Source organism: Narcine bancroftii, chromosome 7 (genome assembly GCF_036971445.1).
Source record: "Narcine bancroftii isolate sNarBan1 chromosome 7, sNarBan1.hap1, whole genome shotgun sequence".
In the NCBI taxonomy this organism is placed as follows: Eukaryota; Metazoa; Chordata; class Chondrichthyes; order Torpediniformes; family Narcinidae; genus Narcine; species Narcine bancroftii.
In genome coordinates, this window is record NC_091475.1 from 31,757,574 (window position 1) to 31,777,794 (window position 20,221).

Genomic DNA, 20,221 nt, shown 5'->3' on the forward strand with positions numbered 1-20,221 from the left:
GAGATTCTTTCTTAAAATCATCATTCTAACTGTTGGTAATGATTTATACTGTATATTTTGAAGAACTAAAAGTGTGACGACTTCCATTCAAAAGAAATGTGGAATAAACAATTGAAACTGGTTTCATCGGTTTTCAAGGATAGTCAGAAATGTTTTTTTTCCCTATTTCCATAGAAGACATTGATCTTGGAACTCCTGAGTGCAAAGCTATAACATATTTGCAGCATAATGTAAAGATGTTTTCCCATTGCAGTACCTGGGGAGATTATTTGCTGGATGTAATTCCTTGGCTGGTTTATGATTCGATGAAAGGAGATATTGAACTGTCCAGAGGCCTACCTAGACAATATCTTATGGTAAGAATCTTTAATTACCTTTTTCTTATTCTTTTACTCAAATATGACAATATGCACATTAAAATTATAAATTGTCATCTTTAATATTCTATCATGTATATTTGAAATACATTTTACAAATAGATCCTTTCTTACAATTAGTTTATCAGGAAATGATGTTGTGGTGACATTACTGGTAACTGAATGTTTATTAACGACCATTTATTTGTATTCTCTATTTTTAATGTACACCATTTTCCCCCCGCATAAAGTAACTGCTTGGTTGAAGCAAGAAAGAAATTTGGGGCATATGTACAATGTACATGACAATAAACTCATGACCTTTTATGTGCGTCTTAACATTTGATTGGGTTGCAAATTTAGCACAGAGGTGATAGTAAAAGGTTTTGTGCCTTTGCTGGAGTCAAAGTTTAGGTTTATTGCACTGAAAACATGGAACAGTGATGCACAGGAACTGGCCATTTGGCCCACCAAGTCTGCGTTGGACCTGATACCTAAACTCATCTGCCTGCACGTGGTTCATAGTGTATTTGTTTCCATCTCCTCTTCTATAATGTAATTGATTCTTGAGACTACTTGATGGCAATGCTTTGTTGAACGCAGGGACACTTTGATCTATTTCCTGAGAGCACCTATATTTGATAAGAGCTGCTATGATCTTGCAACATGCAGAAATGGATCACTTCATTTGCTTAAGAGTGATGAATAGAATTGAACAGCATCTAGTATTGATGCCATGTAATTTTCCATTATATTGTTGCTTGATGTCAAGGGCAATAAATTTCAGTTCTGTGAGAAGCAGAGGTGCCGTCACAGATTTCACTCGAGACAAAAATTGAGAACAAAGTACATTTATTATAATTTTACAACAATGCAAAGTTGGGTGCTTCCCTTACCATGGGAATACACACAGATACTGGGGCTTACCCAACTTTTTATACATTCCATTTCAGTACAGAGGTACCTTCCCCCTTAACATTCTTCTGCCTCCCGGATTGGTTTAGCATTAGGTAATTCTGCCTTCTTATCAGTTTATGTGCCTTTCTGCAAACTTGTACTTGTAATCCTGTTTTTGAAGACCCCTATTTTATTATACTTGCTTAACCCTTATTTAACCCATCATAATTCATTCTTACTTAGCACTTGTTTGACTCCTCACATTCCATTCTTACTTCACCCTTATTTAACCCATCATAATTCATTCTTGCTTAGCACTTGTTTGACTCCTCACATTCCATTATCCCTTACAGTTCCATGTCTGTCATTCAGCCACGTCTGGTTCACACTTGGTCTAAGTTCTGGAGCCTGGTGGCCCTGGCAAAAGTGAAAGACCCACTGACTGATAAGACAGATGTGTAATGGATCTGTGTTAATAGTAACATTTAGATAAGGTTAAGCTATATAAAAAGTCTTAGTAAAGAAAATTACAGAATTAAAATATTGTATATGTATTCTTAGTAAGTTAGTTGTGGGCTGATACAGGGTCACACACAGGTCAACACATTTACAGATACATAATTGCAATCAGAGAGTGTTCAATTTCAGAGCCAACCAAGAGAGAGCTAGTAGATCTTAAGTGGATCTTAATTATTCAAGAACAATGGAGTATTTGCTTTATTAAAAACTGAAGAATATAAGTACTCAATAAGAACTGCTAAACTAAACCACTTAAGGCGTCTTGAACAAGAGAAATGAAACACAGCCATGTAAGTGATAAACTAAAGCCTTTGAAACAGAAGTGAGTTAATCTTTCAGTCGTGTTGTCTACGTGTCAGAGGTATGAAGATCACATGGTTTACTAGAAAATGGGGTTGGCAACTGTTTAAAATTCCAATAACTATCTCGCTTTCTAGGAATTAAGACTAACCTCATTGGTGATGTCCTTTCACGTATATCCAAAGGATATAAGGGTATATCCAAAGGTAGAGAGCCCAGAAGAATCAGAAACCAGAAGAAAAAAAAGATTTGCAGTATTTTCTGGAGAAGGAGGAGTGGCTTTAAAGTAAGCCAGACCACTTCTGACTGTCTCTGTTATTAGAAGGCAGCCTTGTCTGGACAAAAACTCCAGAACTCTTAAGAATCTAAGAAGGAGTTAAATAAAACCAGTGTGAGATTAAAGAAGAAATCTCTTCCTGGGTAAATAACTGAACAAGATTTGTGAGTTTAAACAATCTAAGTCAGTATTAAACACTTCATTGCTGCTTTTTAAAAAGAATGATGTTTCATAATCACTTCTGAACTACAATTTAATAGACCTTCAAGTTCAACACGACTTTAAAACACTGGGCCTTATAAAAATAACTTTTCAGACTCAAGTTTAAACTGAAATGGTTTGGACTTTAATACACACACATTTATACAATTACATTTGTTCATAGTGGGGTTTAAGCTTAGAGTTAAGTAAGTTTAGTGGGAACTGTTATGAGATTAAAATGTTTAAATATTGTTTAATAAAAACTAATATTTTGAGTTTACCACTGTGCTAATCTTCCGCTGCTGTTCCTAAATACTAACGGGGGTCTGTTAGTTCATAACATTTGTCAAAGGTTTTGTTGCAATATTTAAGGACGTTCAAAGTTTTCCTAACCAATGCTTATTCTTGAAGGAGCAGGATAAAATGTTGACTGATCAATTACCATTTTTGCTGTTCATGGGACAGCATGTTGTTCTTTTGTTATCTCCAAAAATATTATTTTCTGTTCTGAAATAATTTTCAGTGTAGAGCTTTTAAGGATATGAAAGAAATGTGAATTTAAGTGTTTTTCCTACCTTGTGTTTTATAGCAAATGAATTCATCACCTGATCCAGCAGGGAAATTAAGTGGATTCCTACGAGGGTTGGCAGATCAGATAGATAATGGAAAAGAAACCAGATCCTCGGAAATGAGAAAAGATTTTATTTTAAACCGGTTACCTCCATATGCATGCATCGCAACAGGTGGTTTAACTCAAGGTGATGCCTAGCTGCAACACGTGAATACCTTTCCCTCTGATTTATTTGTCAATACTTGTGGGAAAAAAATTACGTAACATAAAACCAGTTTGTTTTGTTTCTTGCGCTCCAAGTATTCCAAATGCATGAGAGATTAAGGTCGTAAATGTCCTCAATCATGCGCATGTACAAAATATATGTTTCTTAATATGACTAGGACATGTGGTGTTGTTCGTGATCATGTCCATTCATTTCTCTGCCAAAGTGGCTGAAATGAGGCAGACACAACAGACTGCCAGAGGTTAAATATTGGCTTTCAGGATTCATGATGTGACAGTCAGCATTTTCTGCTGATCATCACTCTCTGTTTTCAGCTCGTGGTGATCTTTGCAGTTCATGAAGACCTCTAAATCGGGTGGCAAAAACATTACTCAAATTCACTCTTAACACCTTGCACAACTTTGGAAAGCTTGGAGTTGAGAAATCCATGTGCCATATCGCCAGTTATTAGGAGAAAGAGATGAATTCCCCTCGTGTACTGGATGTCCTTCACAAATTATTAAGTGACCAATATTAATTAGTTCTGCCTGGAGTGATCCTTTGGCTAAGCAATGGGGAATGATAATGATTTACCTCAACAACAGAACAGCCCAAACAAATGCATGACTTTTCCTGCAAAAAATGATTGTTTTATTGCTGCTAACTTTAATGGACTGTAGCCATCAGATGCATTCTGAGGTGGTTGAAGCTAGGAACATGACTTGGAAGAACCTTCTAGTCAGTGCATCCCTGTCCCTCCACATTCAGGCTTCTCTGGCAATTGATCCTTTCCTTGGCATCTCCTTCATCTTCTGTGCTTGCTGATGACCACATCCACAACACAGATTTGTCTTTGAAGCAGAAGCAAACTTGTGCCTATTGCCTACCTGGATATGAAATCTGGTTGGCTCTAACTGCATTTTGGTCTCTGACAGAATCTGTTTTCCTATGTCTACACTGAATCTTATTGCATTTTATTGATTTGATTTCCCACTTGCACCTTGTGTAGACTCATCATCTGTGGAAGCTGCAGTTTTAATTAGCCTATGAGCCATAAAATAGCTAACAGTTAAGCAGTAAAACTTTGTCAATTGAATTTCTAGACTTTAGTTTTTTCTTTCTAAAATATTACATATTGCCTACATATTAGTTACATAACTTTTATATAATGCAAAACAATATGAATCATAAGTTATTTAGGCATTGTCTTGGACAAAATGCTGGAATAAAATGGAAATTCCCATATGAAAACTTCACCTCATATTCTAATATTATGAAGTATTTATTTTGGGTTATCTAATTGGACTAATCTCTTTTACTTATAAAGGAAAAGAAAAAAAAAAGGAAAAAAACCATTCTAATCCTACCCCTCCCACTAAACACGATCACCAGCAAATAATATATAAAGAATCGAGTCTTGGCTCCCAGACATTGGACAGGAAACCCCAGAACACCCACGCCTATGTATTCAAATTATGATAATAGTCCATAAATGGGCCCCATATCTTGTCAAATTCAATCACGATCTCTTTAATGTTATATCTAATTTTCTCCAAACTCGAGCAAGACACAGTATCCTGTACCCATGCATATGGAGCTAAGCTATCTTTCCATTTCATCAAAATTGCTCCTCTAGCTGTCAGTGAAGCAAAAGCTACTGTTCTTATTTGAATTAACATGAAGGAAATATTCTCCTTGAGAATAAGGGCATGGTTCCAATTTAGTCCTAAGAATCTTTAAAGTTTGAAAGAATTGTTCCCAAAATTCTTTCAGTTTTGGAATTCCCAAAACATAAATCAGAGAGGCCTCAAAGATTTTACATTTATTACATAGTGGATCAACATCAAAATAAAAATGATATAGTTCAACTTTGGACATAAGTATTCCATGTGCCTCTTTAAATTCTAATAAACATTGTCATGCACAGATTGAAGTATCATTAATCAGACCAAATGTGGTATCCTAGTCTTCGTCTGGAATTGATAGATTTAAATCTTTTTAAAATTTGGGATAAATGAAGATTTCAGAGAATCCGATTTCAGATCATCGGAGTTGTACTGTGGTTGCTATCAACCCACCTTGAGAAAACTTATTTAAAAAAAAATATCAAGGCTATTGGTAGACTTTAGTCTTTTAAAGCCTTGAAGTGTTTTCATTAAAAAGTATGAGATAGTAAACCACATAGAAAAGGTAAATCCAGAAAATTTCATTGAGATATATTGGAAAAGTAGTACAAGTTTCAGGTTAGTAAAAGACAAATTTAGCACAATGCCAGATAGCCTTTTAAGCAAATAATAAATGTATAATTCTGGAATTGTTTGTGGGGGGAAGGGTGTGGCCTGTCTCAAAAATTGGATTTGTTTTTTCAGGAGATGGGTAAAGTGGATTTTGTTCACATGGACTTTAGTAAAGCATTTGATGAGATCCCTCCTGATGGATTGGTCCGTAAGACTAGATTACATGGAATACACCGCAAGTTGGTAAATTAGATGCAAAATTTATTTGGTCGTCGATGCAAGAGTAGTGGTGAAATGGCATTTTTTTCTGACTGGAGATTTGAGACCTGTGGTATTCTGCAAGGATCAGAGCTGAGAATTCTGCTTGTTATAGAAGTGATTTGGATGAAAATGTAGCTGGTCTGATTAATAAGTCAGCAGGACCAACACAAACATCAATGCATTTGTGGAGGTTGTCAATCTAGCAGAATAGACAGTATCAGTTGTAAATTTGAATGTCCTGATGGAGTTTAATCTGGCAAGTATGAGGTGATTCATTTTGGAAGTCAAATACCAGAAGAAAGTATACAGTATGTTTGCAAATGATACCAAAGTCACCTACCCTAGGGAAAAGACTGTGACGGACTCTTCACCTTATCTATTCCCCTCATGATTTTATATACCTCCGAGGTCACCCCTCAGCCTCCTACTCTCAAAGAGCCCTAACTTATCCAGACATCCTCCAGTTCTACCACCATTCGTGTAAATTGATCTTGCAAAATTTCCAGTTTAATTACATCCTTTCCCTAACTGGGTGATCAGAACTGCACTCAGTATTCCAAGTATATCCTTGCCAACATCCTCTGTCGCTCTAACATGATGTCCCAACTCCTGTCCTCAGTGTCCTGACCAAGGAAGGCAAGTGTGCCAAATGCCTTCTTCACCACCCTATTTGTGCCACTGATTTCAGAGAAATCCTTTGTATAGTCAGGAGAATAGTACTGCATTATTATCTTTATATCATACTGCTTAAGTGATTTCTGATGGTGCTATCTGTCTACTGGTGGATATTCTATGTTCACGTGTAACTTTCCCCCCTCCAGCTGGAAAACTGCCAAAACTTGAAGATCAAATCAGATTAAGGTTTAAAGATCATACCATGATTTTGCTTGAACGTGATCAAGAAAATATGGTTAGTATAGACAATAACCAACAAATGTCTTGAGGATCATTCTTATTGATGGCTTAAGGTTAAATGCTGACATATTATTTCAAGGTCTCCACTTGCAAGTTTGAGTACATAGAGAGAGAAATATGACTGTTCATGCTGTCTTGAATGGAGTAAAATGAATTTGACTAATATTTTATCTTTGCAAACTTTATTAGATGCAGTGAATTCTGTTATTGTAGAAAACTGTGTGTGTTGCTCATAGCTATAAACCATCCCCAGGTAACAAATGTTTTTTTTATATAGACATCATTAAGTCAATTTTTACAAGTTGTAAAATACATAAAAATCTCTCAATATTGTAACTACATCCACAGTATTGTTGTGAATGGCGTCAAAATGCATTAGACTTCTTTATAAGAACAATTAAAATGGAAAGAGAGGAAACTGGTTCTGCAGTTTACAGATATAAATATCTAACTAATAAATATGAAAACTTATTCATATTTAGGGAAGTCTGCGGGCCAGGTGTTCTTAACCTGGGGCTGACTTGTAATATAAATATAAACGTAGTTAAGAATGTGCTTTAGTGGATAATAAATACAGGATCACTTATGTTGTATTGACAAGAGATGAGAAAAGAGAATAATAAGTAAGTCAAAGTACCAGTAATTAGAAATGCAACAATACTCTGCAAAATTAAATTATTAAGGAATGTGAAAAGAAATTTTAATGATGACCAGAAAAACAGAACAAAATTAAGATGTGTATTGGGCTGTTAAGGCCTAAACAGGGTAATATGGCAGATGAAAACAACAAAATAGAAAAATATTAAAAGACATTTTTAAATATTTTATTTAAAATTTTTAATCACATCGGAAAAAAATTATATACATATATATATATATATATCTAGATGTATTATTGATATCAAATTACATGTGAATATTTTCAACTCTTCCTCCTAACTTCCATCCCTAACCCTCCCCCTTTCTAATCTAATAATAATAAAAATAAAGAGTAGGTAAAGAAGGAATATATATCGATAATATCAATCTAAAAATTAATTTGAATTGTGGAGCACAGGTTCACCCGTCAGACCAGATATTGAGAGAGATTGAAATTTTTAAACCTACACTTCTTGTGTAAATTGTAAGTAATTTTTTCATTGTGGTTGTATCAGTTGGGCAGAAGAAAGAAACTGATAGTCTTCATGATCACAGGCTGAGGGATTCAGCAGCTGAAAGAAGCTTTAGCATGATCAAATCTTTCATTTCCCGTGTGTAAGAGTTTCTTAAAACATTGCAGATTCTTAAAACATGAGTTAATTTACTTGACATTTGAGCCTCGGAAGGAAATGCAGCAGACCCATTGACACTAGTTATTGTTATGGTCAACAAGTGGCCTGTCGTGCCAATATAGACCTCGGCTCAGCTGCAGATTTCCACAGCTTCTTCACATCTTGGAATATTGTGTAAACCACTTTGACCTTTTTGTTCTAGGCAGCATTTTTTGATATTAACTATAAATTACTCAGCGGTGATGGGTGTGTTTCTAACTGGACAATCAGTGAGCCTTTTATCAAAGCATTATTGAGGGATTTCTTTGGCCAAAGGGAGCAAAAAATGGGCATGGTACGGACTAGAGGGGCCGAGATGGCCTGTTTCTGTACTGTAATTGTTATATGGTTATGGTTAAGTGGAATACTGGAACACAATTCTGCATTCCATCTCTCTAACCCTAAATCAAAATTAGATTTTCATGTACTAGCAATACATTTCTTTGAAAATGCTAAAGCAATCTGTAAAAATTCTATTTGATGCATTGCTCATCCCAATTTAATACAAGTATTTTTAATATCTTCTAACAAAAATATCATAGGATCCATTGGGAGACTAACTCCTAATACTTTATTCAAAAATGTTTTAATTTCAGACCAATATAACCATATGACAGTTTACAGCACAGAAACAGGCCATATCGGCCCTTCGAGTCCGTGCCAGTTCACATGAACCACTCCACAAGTTTCCCCCTCCCACACTCCACCCATATCCTTCCAACCCCCTCATATCCATGTACACATCCAACCTTCTCTTAAATGACAGAAAGGACCCTGCCGCAACTATCTCCTCTGGAAGATCATTCCATTCTGCCACCACTCTCTGAGTGAAGAATCATCCTCTAACATTTCTCCTGAAGTTTTGCCCCCTTACCCTTAACTTATGCCCTCTTGTTCCAACCTCCCCTGCCCTCAGGGAAAGAGTCTACTCATGTCAAATCTATCTATTCCCTTCATAATTTTAAATACCTCTATCATAACCCCCTTTAACTGTCTACATTCCAATAAATAAAGTCCCAGTCTCCTTAATCTACACATCTTAATATTTTATTTTTTCAATGTGTTTAACTTCTATTCCAATGTATTTATGTAAATATGCTCCATGGACCTGGAGAAATGTTATCTTATCTTTACCGTGCGAGAAGGTATAAACAATAAAGGTGACTTAACTTAAAATGAAGACAACCCTGTATACTTTTGGACAAAACCAAGTAGAATGTATAAAAGAACCTACTTCTTTGTTACATCTAAAACATAAATCTGATAATGTCGAATTAAATTTCTTTAACTTCTTAGATGTTAAATATAATTGATGTGAAAAAATTTGATATTGTACTAACCTGTATCTAACATAAATAATTTTAGTCATACTTTGTTTACATATCTCTTTCCAATGATTCCAATCTCTTTCTCAGATTCCCATTTTAATCTTGATTTATGATTTCCCAATTTCAGAGCATTTTTCTGAAGAAATCTATACATTTCTGAAATAAACTTATTAATACTTCCAATTCATTCCGTCTAGGTAAAGTTAAATTATGACCTAATTTTTAATTTAAAAAAAAACTCTTGATAATAAGCAAAAAGTGTATTATTTGGTATATTAAACTTCTCTTTCATTCTTTAAAAAGTAATAATTTACCAACTTCAAAGCAATCATATTATTTAATTCCTTTTTAAAACCAAATTTTAAAAAGTTGATTATTCATAGAAAATTGAATGTTTATTTTAATATAAAGGCATTTTTTGAGAAATTAAATCTTTTTCTCCTATTTCATAATCAACTCTATTCCAAATTTTAAATGATTAATTTACCTTGCTTTGTGCTGGAACTACTAATGTGATCACAGTTATTAGAAAGAATGGAAAGTTATTTGAGATGAGACAAGTTGAGATTGATCAATTAAACTTAGAATGGACCAGACGCCTTTTCCCTGACAAGTTGCATTCGTGAGAATTAATAGAAGTTCAAGAAGTTATACAGGCATTGTTACTTATTAAAACCTTCCATTTAAGGAGTGGTGCCATAGATCTACAAACAGATTGCTGTTTAAAAGGAGAGAGACTATGGGCTAATTACTAAAGTCAATGATAGGACGTATAGTGGAACCCTATTCAAAGCTAAATATCAAACTCTTTAGCTACAATGTTCTTGATTGTCTTGACGCTATTGTACCTTTTCCATAATCGCTTAATTCTTCCTATTCTATGTTTGCAATTAATTCTGGATCTATTGGGTAAATTACCTTAATTCCCAGGTGATATTCATCCAAAAGTTCTAGGTGGATTTTGATTCTGTTTCTTTAGTCTAGCAATATTCACTCCTTCAACTGAGGATTGGGTGGTGTAAAACTTGAATGTTGAATATGGCGATAGTAACCCAGGCCCTCCTGTTGGATGTCTATCATAAGTGGAGAGAGCACTGACGAATCACTTTTATGTGTGAGGATTTTAAGTAGGATGTACTGGACAGGGTCTCGACCTGCAGCCCTCGGCAACAAACGACCCTTGCCTATTAAAACTAGTTACTGATTTTTCCTCCTTTTCAGTGTATGGACAACTTCTTCCAAAAATTAAACTGATAATTTCAGCTAATGTTTTTGGAAATTCCTTTGGTGGCTTCTCAGTAGCACAAGCATTATACCTCCCTACTTTCCCATTATGTAAAATTGAACTGATAAAACCATCCATGATTTGGCACAAATGATCTTTCTATTTCACCCTTAGTTTTGTCTTTCTCAAGCTGCCTTCTGGATCATCGTAAGGCTAAGTGGCAAAAGACATTAATTTTGATCCTTTAGGCAGAGTTAATTTTCCTTCTGAAAACACGCCAAGTCACTGGTTTCTAATTGCAGTGGATGTGGCTAAACCTGTAGGTGCAAAATGAATGTCATATTTGTCCATTTTCATATTGTGCCACTATATCATCTTCCTTGAGCATGGTTGCATAACGCTCATGACCAACCTTGTGCATGGTTGCATTAGCAATGGTTAAAATTGCTTTGACTAAGTGAGCAGCTGTAAATGTAGTGATCGGAATGAAATACAATTGGACTGATAGCCATGTGCCCCAACCAAATGGCTGTAGGTAGGTCCTCTTTATGTATTCATATTAAAAAGTACTGTAAGGATTTTTTGTGTAAAATTGTATTTGTACAATTCAAATGTTATGCAATTTGGGGACTACCTGTTTTAGATTTTCATAAAGACCTTCAAAAAAGATTGAAACTGGGACATGTGATTTGTTACTTGGTCTGAGAAATGGTATTGCATTTGCTACTGGGACCATTGTTCATTATTATTTGCCTAAACAATTTAGATGTGAAATAGAAATGAAATTTCAAGGATAAAAATCAAGATTTTTAATTTTTTTTAATGTAATTTCTGTTATGATTTTTCAGAATGAATCTCGAGAAATGATGGTGTATGTTTATCATTCTCTGAAAAATAGCAGAGAAAACCACATGATGGGAGCTGAAGACAATGAAGAAGAAGGATGCTTTCAGGTTTGAATATTCTTTTGGTTTTTTTGTTAAATTGCCAACATTTTCTTGTAATTTGATACATTGGAAAGGGACCTTGGAACAAAGATAATAGAATAATGGAGGTTTGGAAACGTGAATATGCAAGGACAGAATTGAACCTTTTCAGCCTATTTGGCTCAATGATATGGATGATGTGGCTAAACTCCACCTGCCTTTGCCCATAAAATTTAAAACCTCCAGTTTATTTAATATGTTTAGTTAAATCGAATAATCCCTAATCAAAAGTTAACCAAAAATTAGTTTCCTGGTTTGCAGATTCCAAACTCTAACCCTTTTTATAAAGAATCATTTCTTGACTTCATCTTTTTAAAGGCCAGGCACTAAATATCTAGACTTTGTCCCCTTGTCTTTAATTTCCACATTTTATGGAAATAACTTCTGTCTCAGTTGTCACCTTGCTTAGTATCTTTAACCTTCGTGGGTTTAATCTTAACATATCTTAACCTCCTGAACTTTGAAACATAAATACGGTTTATAAAATTTCACATTGAAATTTAGTCTATCCAGTGCATCTACACTGTAACAACTTACCCAGAATTGAATACTGTGGTGTAATAGGATTTGTGTTTTTTTTTTGGGGGGGGGGGGGTATTTACTTGGTCACATTAAAAATAGATGATTTTCTTTCCATTTAATAGTTAATTTGTTTTAAAGCCCTTTGTAATTCTGGGCACTTGTTGGCTAGCAGGAAGCTTAATTCTTGGTGGATTATTGCACCCAGAGATCCACATCAAGTATGAGTGGGCTTTGAGGGCAGGCAACCATTGAGTTCTCTTCCCTAAATTGTAGCTGTACACTAAATCCAGGACATTTTTTAAAAACAACTAGGTAATTATTTAATATCTATATGTCGTTGCCTTATTTCTAATATTACCATTGTCAGCTTTTAATTATAAAACTTGTTTTAAATTACTTTATGATCAAACATCAACTATCCCTTTGCCTCAGAGATCCACCAGCACTTTGTTTTTTGTTCTTCAATTTGATATATTTGTTTGTTGCCTTCACTATATTTCAGTTGGTGCCTGATCCATGTATCAAAAGTCAGGACATTTCTGCATTCATGATTGGTAAATCTTGGTGGATATTTTATTTTACCACCCCACCCCAAGGTCAGAGAAGAATACTTGAGGATTTTATATATACTTTCATATGTTGCAATATTGTTCTGGATTTGGACTTTATTAGTGGTACATAGAAACTATTACTTCAATGGTTTTTTACCCTTTTCCTCTACTCACATACCACCTTAAATAATCCTTTAAGTAATCTCTTATTAACCACAGAGCACCTATGAGTGTGTGTTTGGGGGTGGGGAGAAAGGTTGAGAACCATATTAAACTTCTTTTAAATACAGCAGTCCATCCATTCTCAGTGTTGAAGCCAGTTTGTTACTCATCAAATAGTTTTTTTTCCTTTTATTCTTAGTTCTATTCTAGCTAATGTGCAGTACACACTTCAAAGCCTAATATAACTTATTAGGGATCTGCACAACCCCTGAATTTCCTTCATAGAGGGTAGGTAAGGGCTTTGACCGAGTGGAGAAAATATTTCCTCCTGAAGAATTTGTGACAGAGATGGGGTGAATTTATTTTTATTGAGGGTTGCAGATATTTGGAATTCGGTTATGGGAGTACAAAAAAATCCTGTGCTTCATTCTTTGAATTACTCTATTCTGAATCTTTTGTATGTATTTATGATAAGGACATTAAGTATTTCAAAGCTATATGATTTTTTGAGAAAAGGGCTCTGTCATATCACCCAAAAGGGGGTTGAACTTGCTTGATTTTTTTTGTTCCATAACTGTTTGGAAAACATTTTGAAAGAAATCTTTATAGATAATCTAGTACTATTGAAGTCTAAATTTAAAAAAAAATTCTAATAGACCTACAAATCAATTTTCTACATTCTGAAAATAGATTTATTTGTTTTGGTTATCTGTTTCTCAGAGGTTCTCAACCTTTTTCTTTCCACTCACATAGCACTTTAAGCATTCCTTATGCCATAAGTTTTAGTAAGGGATTGCTTAAGGTGGTATGTGAATAGCAAGGGAAGGTTGAGAATCACTGCTCTCTTATTACTGAAATATTTTGCTTGAGAAAATTTGTCATTGGCCCATTTCCTTTGGAGTTATGAAACTGTGCACATAATAAGTCAAATGTTCTCTTTCCACCCACATACCACCTTAAGTAATCCCTTACAGAGCACCGATGGCATAGGAAATGCATAAAGAGGTATGTGAGTGGAAAGAAAAAGGTCGAGAACCCTTGGTATAAATTATAATTATGGACAACAGAAACTTTATTTCAGTGAAAATAGATTTGGAATTATGTTTCACTTAATCTTTTATAGTTTTGCAACAGTAACATTTATCAAAAGACATTTCGTAATTTTAAAAAATCCTTTTCCTATTCAGGCTCATGGCTTGAAATTTCCTTGTTCTCATTTGGAGGCACTGAAACAACTTTGGGTGCACGATACAGTTCTTGTGCAAGATCTCAAGGTAGACTCAAATCAGGCAAAAGAAAATCTTGCATTGTGTTTGTGGACAGAAAATTTAATTGAAGTGCAGTGACTCATTTGAGGTGGCTTGTTTTTATTGTCACATTCAAATTACACAGGAATGAAAAGGTTTATTTTATGGAGCATTCATCTTGCCACATCTAAGAAATAAAGTGACACACGTTTTACACTCCAATGTTTTGGGTGTAATTTCATTAATATTTATACCTGTTGATGCAATGGCTATAGCAGCAGAAATATTCCACTTCGAGACAGTTCTATTGTAAATGTTTAGTAAAGAAAATAATTTCCACGGTACTGAATTACTATTTTAATCCAGTTATTCAAGAAATAGTACAGGTGCTCCTCAACTTACAATGGGGTTATGTTCCAGCAAACCCATCGTAAGTCAAAAAAGAATACTGTATCAGTCCCTGCAAGCTTTCCAATGGAACTAAAAGTAATTGACCAAGGAGGCTACAACAATGCTTGTGATTACATTTCTTTAAAGTAAATAACAGTCACACTATTGTACCTTCGAAAAATCGTAAGTGGGGAGCACCTGTATTTTTAGTAGTTTTTTCTCATGGACTTAGATATAGAGTTGAATAAGGGTAATGAAGCAACTTATTTAAGAAAACTGTAGGCAAACTTAGAGAATAACTTGGTATGAAAACATTTACATGTTAATCTAGTGGCTGCTAAGTAAAAATTGTTTTATAATGTTCTTTCATTAAAATAATTTAAAAATTGTGCAAATTAACTTTGATCTCGGGTAAGATTTATCATTAAGCTGAGGTCATCAAACAATATCTGCAGCCTTAATATAAAAAAGGTTATATATCAAACTACATATAGTTTATTAATGCAATAGAATTTTTATACTGATGCAGCAAGCTTTGATATTTTTAAAATGTTGTTTTGTTAGAGGGTCTTGTTAATTCTAGTTGGATTACACCAGCTTCTGTTGAACCCTAATATTAGATTTCAAATTGTATTAGACTTCAAGGAGTATCTGTGTCCCTTGCCCATAACACCACGTTGCATTGTAGAGCATGATAATGTTTTCTGCAACTTTCAATGAATAGAATATTGATGTCTCGGCAGAGAAAAAGTAAAAATACACTGGTTTTCCAATAGAAAAGGTGCTGCTCCATTATGATTACACTGGACAATGAAGATTTTGCACGGCTGTTCACAGAAATGACCATAAAATTTACCTATCACTTACCATTTTTTAGCTATAACCTATTTTTGTGATTTCCTGAAATATTTTAAGTCTACAAAACTATGAAGCGCAGCCAGCGTGTTATCGAACATTTATTTTCTGCATTCACACTTGGACTTCTTTCCTGAGGATCCTGGTGTAGTCAGTGAAGAACACGATCAAAGATTTCACCAGGACAACTGGAATCCATCGATGCTGGCTGACTATTGTTGGACACTGACACAAGAGGCATCAGATGCTGAGTACAAATGAAAATCAGCAGCAAAACATTTAGGTCAGTTGAACTCCTGCAACATGTCAGTATCGTTATGGAATTAAATATACTAAATTCAGTAAAAGTTAATATTTCTCCAACCTCCTGTGTGATACAGCAAATCTGAAATTATCATTGTCTTCAACTTGAAGTTGTCTACCATAATCCTTAATTTTTTTTCCAGGAAGTAAATCATTTGAAAAGACATTGTTTTTCAGTGTTATTTGGATTAAAAATAACTATACTTTCAATTGGCCGCACAAAAGACTGCTAATACTGGAATCTGGAGCAAAAAAAACCTCCTCGATGAACATTGCTCTGAAACTTTGATAGTTTCTTCCCTAGAGATGTTGTCTGAAAGGCATTCAGGCTTTACTTTTGATTTCAACTTTTAGTACTTGCTTTCCTCATCTCAGCATTTCAATCTCCCAGAACTGTGTTGGCTGTTGTTGTTCGGATGTGTTTAAAAGGACGTAATCCTTGTCATAGAAATCACCACCTGAAAAACAGCATGAATATTGTAAGTATGTTGGTAGGGGCGGGGGTTTCTTAAGAGGATAATGAAGGAAGATCTGGAGGAATATTGGAGCCTCTGAACTAAAGAGAAAGTGGTTGCTGCATAGAGAATAAGCAAGCAAAATGGGGCAATGCATAGATTTCTGGATGCCAGCGTGGTGATTTATTTGAGAAAAGCTAATCAAGATTGAATCAGTTATAAAGTTCAAGTCTTTGTCATCACATTGTAGCAGTTCAACCCGACAAAACAGCATTCTCTGGTTCACAGTATAAAACATGCATATTGATATAACATACAAACTATTGTATGTTGTTATTAAAGATGAGGGAAAACAGGGATTAAGAATTGGGAAATCTCTGAAATTCATATATTTTAATGCCAGGAGTATTGTAAAAAAAGGTGGATGAGCTGAAGGTGTGGATTGTTTCTTGGAAGTATGATGTGGTAGCGATTAGTGAGACATGGTTGCAGGAGGGATGTGATTGGCAGCTGAATATCCCTGGGTTTCGTTGCTTTAGGTGTGATAGAGTCGGAGGGGCAAGAGGAGGTGGTGTTGCATTGCTTGTCAGGGAGAATATTACAGTGGTGCTTAGGCAGGATAGATTAGAGGGCTCATCCACAGAGGCTATTTGGGTGGAACTGAGGAGTGGGAAAGGAGAGGTTACACTTGTAGGGGTGTATTATAGACCACCCGGAGGGGACCGAGACCTAGAGGAGCAAATCTGTAGGGAGATAGTGGATATTTGTGATAAGCACAGGGTTGTAATTATGGGAGATTTTAATTTTCCACATATAGATTGGAAAACACATTCTGTGAAAGGGCTGGATGGGTTAGAGTTTGTGAAATGTGTGCAAGATAGTTTTTTACAACAATATGTAGAGGTACCAACCAGAGAAGGAGCAGTGTTAGATCTACTGTTGGCAAATGGGATGGGTCAAGTGACGGAGGTTAGTGTTGGCGAGCACTTCGGGTCCAGTGATCATAATGCCATCAGCTTCAATGTCATTATGGAAAGAGAGAAGTCAGGGCCAAGGGTTGAGGTTTTTGATTGGGGAAAAGCTAGATTTGAGGAGATGTGGAAGGACTTACAGGGTGTGCATTGGGAAAAATTTTTTTATAGGCAGGATGTAGTAGAGAGATGGAAGTCTTTTAAAGATCAGATTTTGAGAGTGCAAAAGCTTTATGTTGCTGTTAGGTTAAAAGGAGGGGCAAAAGGTTTGAGAGAGCCATGGTTTTCAAGGAATATTGGAAACTTGGTTCGAAGAAAAAGGGAGGCGTACATTAGGTATAAGAAGCATGGAATTAAGGAGATGTTTGAAAAATACATTAAATATAAGAGGAATCTTAAGAGAGGAATTATGAAAGCTAAAAGAAGGTATGAGGAGACTATAGCAATCAGGGTGAAAATTAATCCAAAAGGGTTCTACAAATATGTTAATGGTAAAAGGAAAGCTAGAGACAAAATTGGTCCCTTAGAGAATCCGAGCAGAAAACTGTGTGTGGAGCTTAGAGAAATGGGGGAGATATTGAACAGTTTCTTTTCTTCGGTATTCACCAAGGAGAAGGATATTGGGATATGTGAGATTAAAAAAAGCAAATTGGGTAAATATGGAGAATATAGTGATTACGAAAGATGTAGTGTTAGGGCTTTTGAGGAATATAAAGGTAGATAAGTCTCCGGGACCAGACGGGATCTTCCCCAGGACATTGAGAGAAGTAAAGGAGGAAATAGCAGAGGCTCTGACAGTAATTTTCCAAATGTCATTAGAGATGGGGATAGTGCCGGAGGATTGGCGTATTGCGCATGTGGTTCCGATATTTAAAAAGGGTTCAAGGAGGAAGCCTGGCAATTATCGGCCTGTAAGTTTGACGTCTGTGGTAGGTAAATTAATGGAGAAAATTCTTAGAGATAGTACTTATAAATATCTGGATAGACAGGGTCTGATCAGGAGCACTCAACACGGATTTGTGGGCGGAAGGTCCTGTTTGACCAATCTGATTGAATTTTTTGAAGAGGTGACTAGGAATGTGGATGAGGGTAGCGCGGTGGATGTTGTCTATATGGACTTCAGTAAGGCCTTCGATAAGGTACCACATGGAAGGTTAGTTAGGAAGGTGCAGTCTTTAGGTATAAATTTTAAGATAGTCAAATGGATTGAACATTGGCTGAAAGGAAGAGGCCAGAGAGTGGTAGTGGAAAATTGTCTGTCAGGTTGGAGGCTGGTGACCAGTTGTGTGCCTCAAGGATCTGTATTGGGCCCATTCTTGTTCCTTATATACATTAATGATCTAGATGATGGGGTGGTGAATTGGATTAGTAAATATGCAGACGATACTAAGATAAGTGGAATAGTGGATAATGAAGAAGGTTTTTAAGGATTGCAGAGGGATTTGGGCTGCTTAGAAAAGTGGGCTGAAAAATGGCAGATGGAATTTAATGCTGATAAGTGTGAGGTGCTTCATTTTGGTAAGAAGAATCAGAACAGGATATACGTAGTAAATGGGAGAGCATTGATGAATACAGAAAAGCAGAAGGATTTAGGAGTAACGGTACATCGATCCCTGAAGGTAGAAACTCATGTGAATAGGGTGGTGAAGAAGGCTTTTAGTATGCTGGCCTTTATCAATCATTGCATGGAATATAGGAGTTGGGAAGTGATGTTGAGATTGTATAAGGTGTTGGTGCGGCCTAATTTAGAGTTCTGTGTGCAGTTCTGGTCGCCTAATTATAGGAAGGATATAAACAGAGTGGAGAGAGTGCAGAGAAGATTTACCAGAATGTTACCTGGGTTTAAGCATCTAGAGTACAGGGAGAGATTGGGCAGATTAAGTCTTTATTCTTTGGAGCGTAGAAGGTTGAGAGGGGATTTGATAGAGGTATTTAAGATTATGAAAGGGATAGACAGAGTGGATGTGGATAGACTATTTCTGTTAAGAGTAGGAGAGATTGAAACAAGAGGACATGAGTTAAGAGTTAAGGGGCAGAGGTTTAGAGGTAACATGAGGGGGAACTTCTTTACTCAGAGAGTGGTAGCGGTGTGGAATGAGCTTCCGGGAGAAATAGTGGCGGCAGAGTCAATTTTATTATTTAAGAAAAAGCTGGACAGGTATATGGATGAGAAGAAGGTGGAGGGTTATGGTCATTGTGCAGGTAGGTGGGACTAGAGAGGAGTGTTTGGTTAGGTGTGGACTAGAAGGGCCTAATGGCCTGTTTCCGTGCTGTAATTGTTATGTTATTTTATGTTATATCCAGTGACCGCCCTAATGTTTGGGACAACAAACCTCTTTTTCCTTGATTTGCTCTGTGCTCCACAGTTTTAAATTTGTAATCAAACAATTCATATGATTAAAGTGCACATTCTAGATTTTATTCAAGGTTATTGGTCACAAACATTATGGAGAATACTACGCATGTACACATGATAAAATAGGATAGAATTTTAGTTGGAATCCATGTACATTAAATTAAAGCTGGAGATGTTGCTAGGAAAGTGAGTTCTGAAAAATATTAAACAGGGCAGCAAATAGAAACTAATGAAGAAATATAAAAGGGTCAAGGAGAAATCTTGACAAAGGAAAAGAGTTTAATGGACATTTGCAGAAGAGAAGTGGCAATGATCCATAAGGGGAAAAAAACTGCAGGTACTGGAAATGTGAAAGCAAGGCAGAAGTTGGAAAACTCGGCAGCTGTGGTGATATCAGAGTTGATGCTTCAGTTCTCTGACCTTATAATAGAAAATGGAACTTTGTTTCTTTATCTAAAGTAATATTTTACCTTTAATATCAAGTCGCAGGTTCAAGTCTAGGAAAGAAGTAATTGTTCCATTGCTGTTGATTTTCCATTTTTGATTATTACGCCCATGTTCTGTCCAAAGATTTACTTTTGTTCCTGCTTTTCCTTGACCAATAATGTCCATGCATGCAGAGTTGGCCTGTTGGTAGTTAATTTAGATAATTTTAACTCAGATGTTGTGAAAATTTAATCCAGATTTTTGGCAATTCTTGTATATAATCCCTCCACCTTCACATGCCTATTTGATTTTGAAACTAGTTTTCCCCAAGAACAAAGATTTTCTTTAACTAAGACAGTTGGAGGAAGGTCCCCTATAGATCTGAAAACATGGCT

General features: G+C 35.6%; 2 protein-coding genes across 6 annotated transcripts in view; one reads left to right on the forward strand and one right to left on the reverse strand.

Moving 5' to 3' along the window:
* riox2 (ribosomal oxygenase 2) overlaps nucleotides 1–20,221 on the forward strand; it is a 63,761-nt gene that overhangs the window by 19,262 nt on the left and 24,278 nt on the right. For 2 of the 5 annotated variants that reach the window (XM_069889423.1, XM_069889422.1), the window contains exons 6-10: nucleotides 254–356; nucleotides 3,140–3,308; nucleotides 6,646–6,734; nucleotides 11,451–11,555; nucleotides 12,613–13,501. In XM_069889423.1, coding sequence (XP_069745524.1) covers nucleotides 254–356; nucleotides 3,140–3,308; nucleotides 6,646–6,734; nucleotides 11,451–11,555; nucleotides 12,613–12,792 — 646 coding nt within the window. In that variant the 3' untranslated portion in view covers nucleotides 12,793–13,501. Of the gene's footprint in view, nucleotides 1–253; nucleotides 357–3,139; nucleotides 3,309–6,645; nucleotides 6,735–11,450; nucleotides 11,556–12,612; nucleotides 13,517–14,010; nucleotides 14,293–20,221 lie in introns of those variants that run through there. The other 3 variants (XM_069889425.1, XM_069889428.1, XM_069889424.1) reach the window with 3 other exon arrangements.
* LOC138738697 (uncharacterized) overlaps nucleotides 14,415–20,221 on the reverse strand; it is an 87,442-nt gene continuing 81,635 nt past the window's right edge. Inside the window, exons 22-23 of the mRNA XM_069889418.1 lie at nucleotides 19,871–20,027; nucleotides 14,415–16,076 (exon numbers count right to left, since the gene is read on the reverse strand). Of these exons, the coding sequence (XP_069745519.1) occupies nucleotides 15,985–16,076; nucleotides 19,871–20,027 (249 nt within the window). The 3' untranslated portion in view covers nucleotides 14,415–15,984. The remainder of the gene's footprint in view (nucleotides 16,077–19,870; nucleotides 20,028–20,221) is intronic.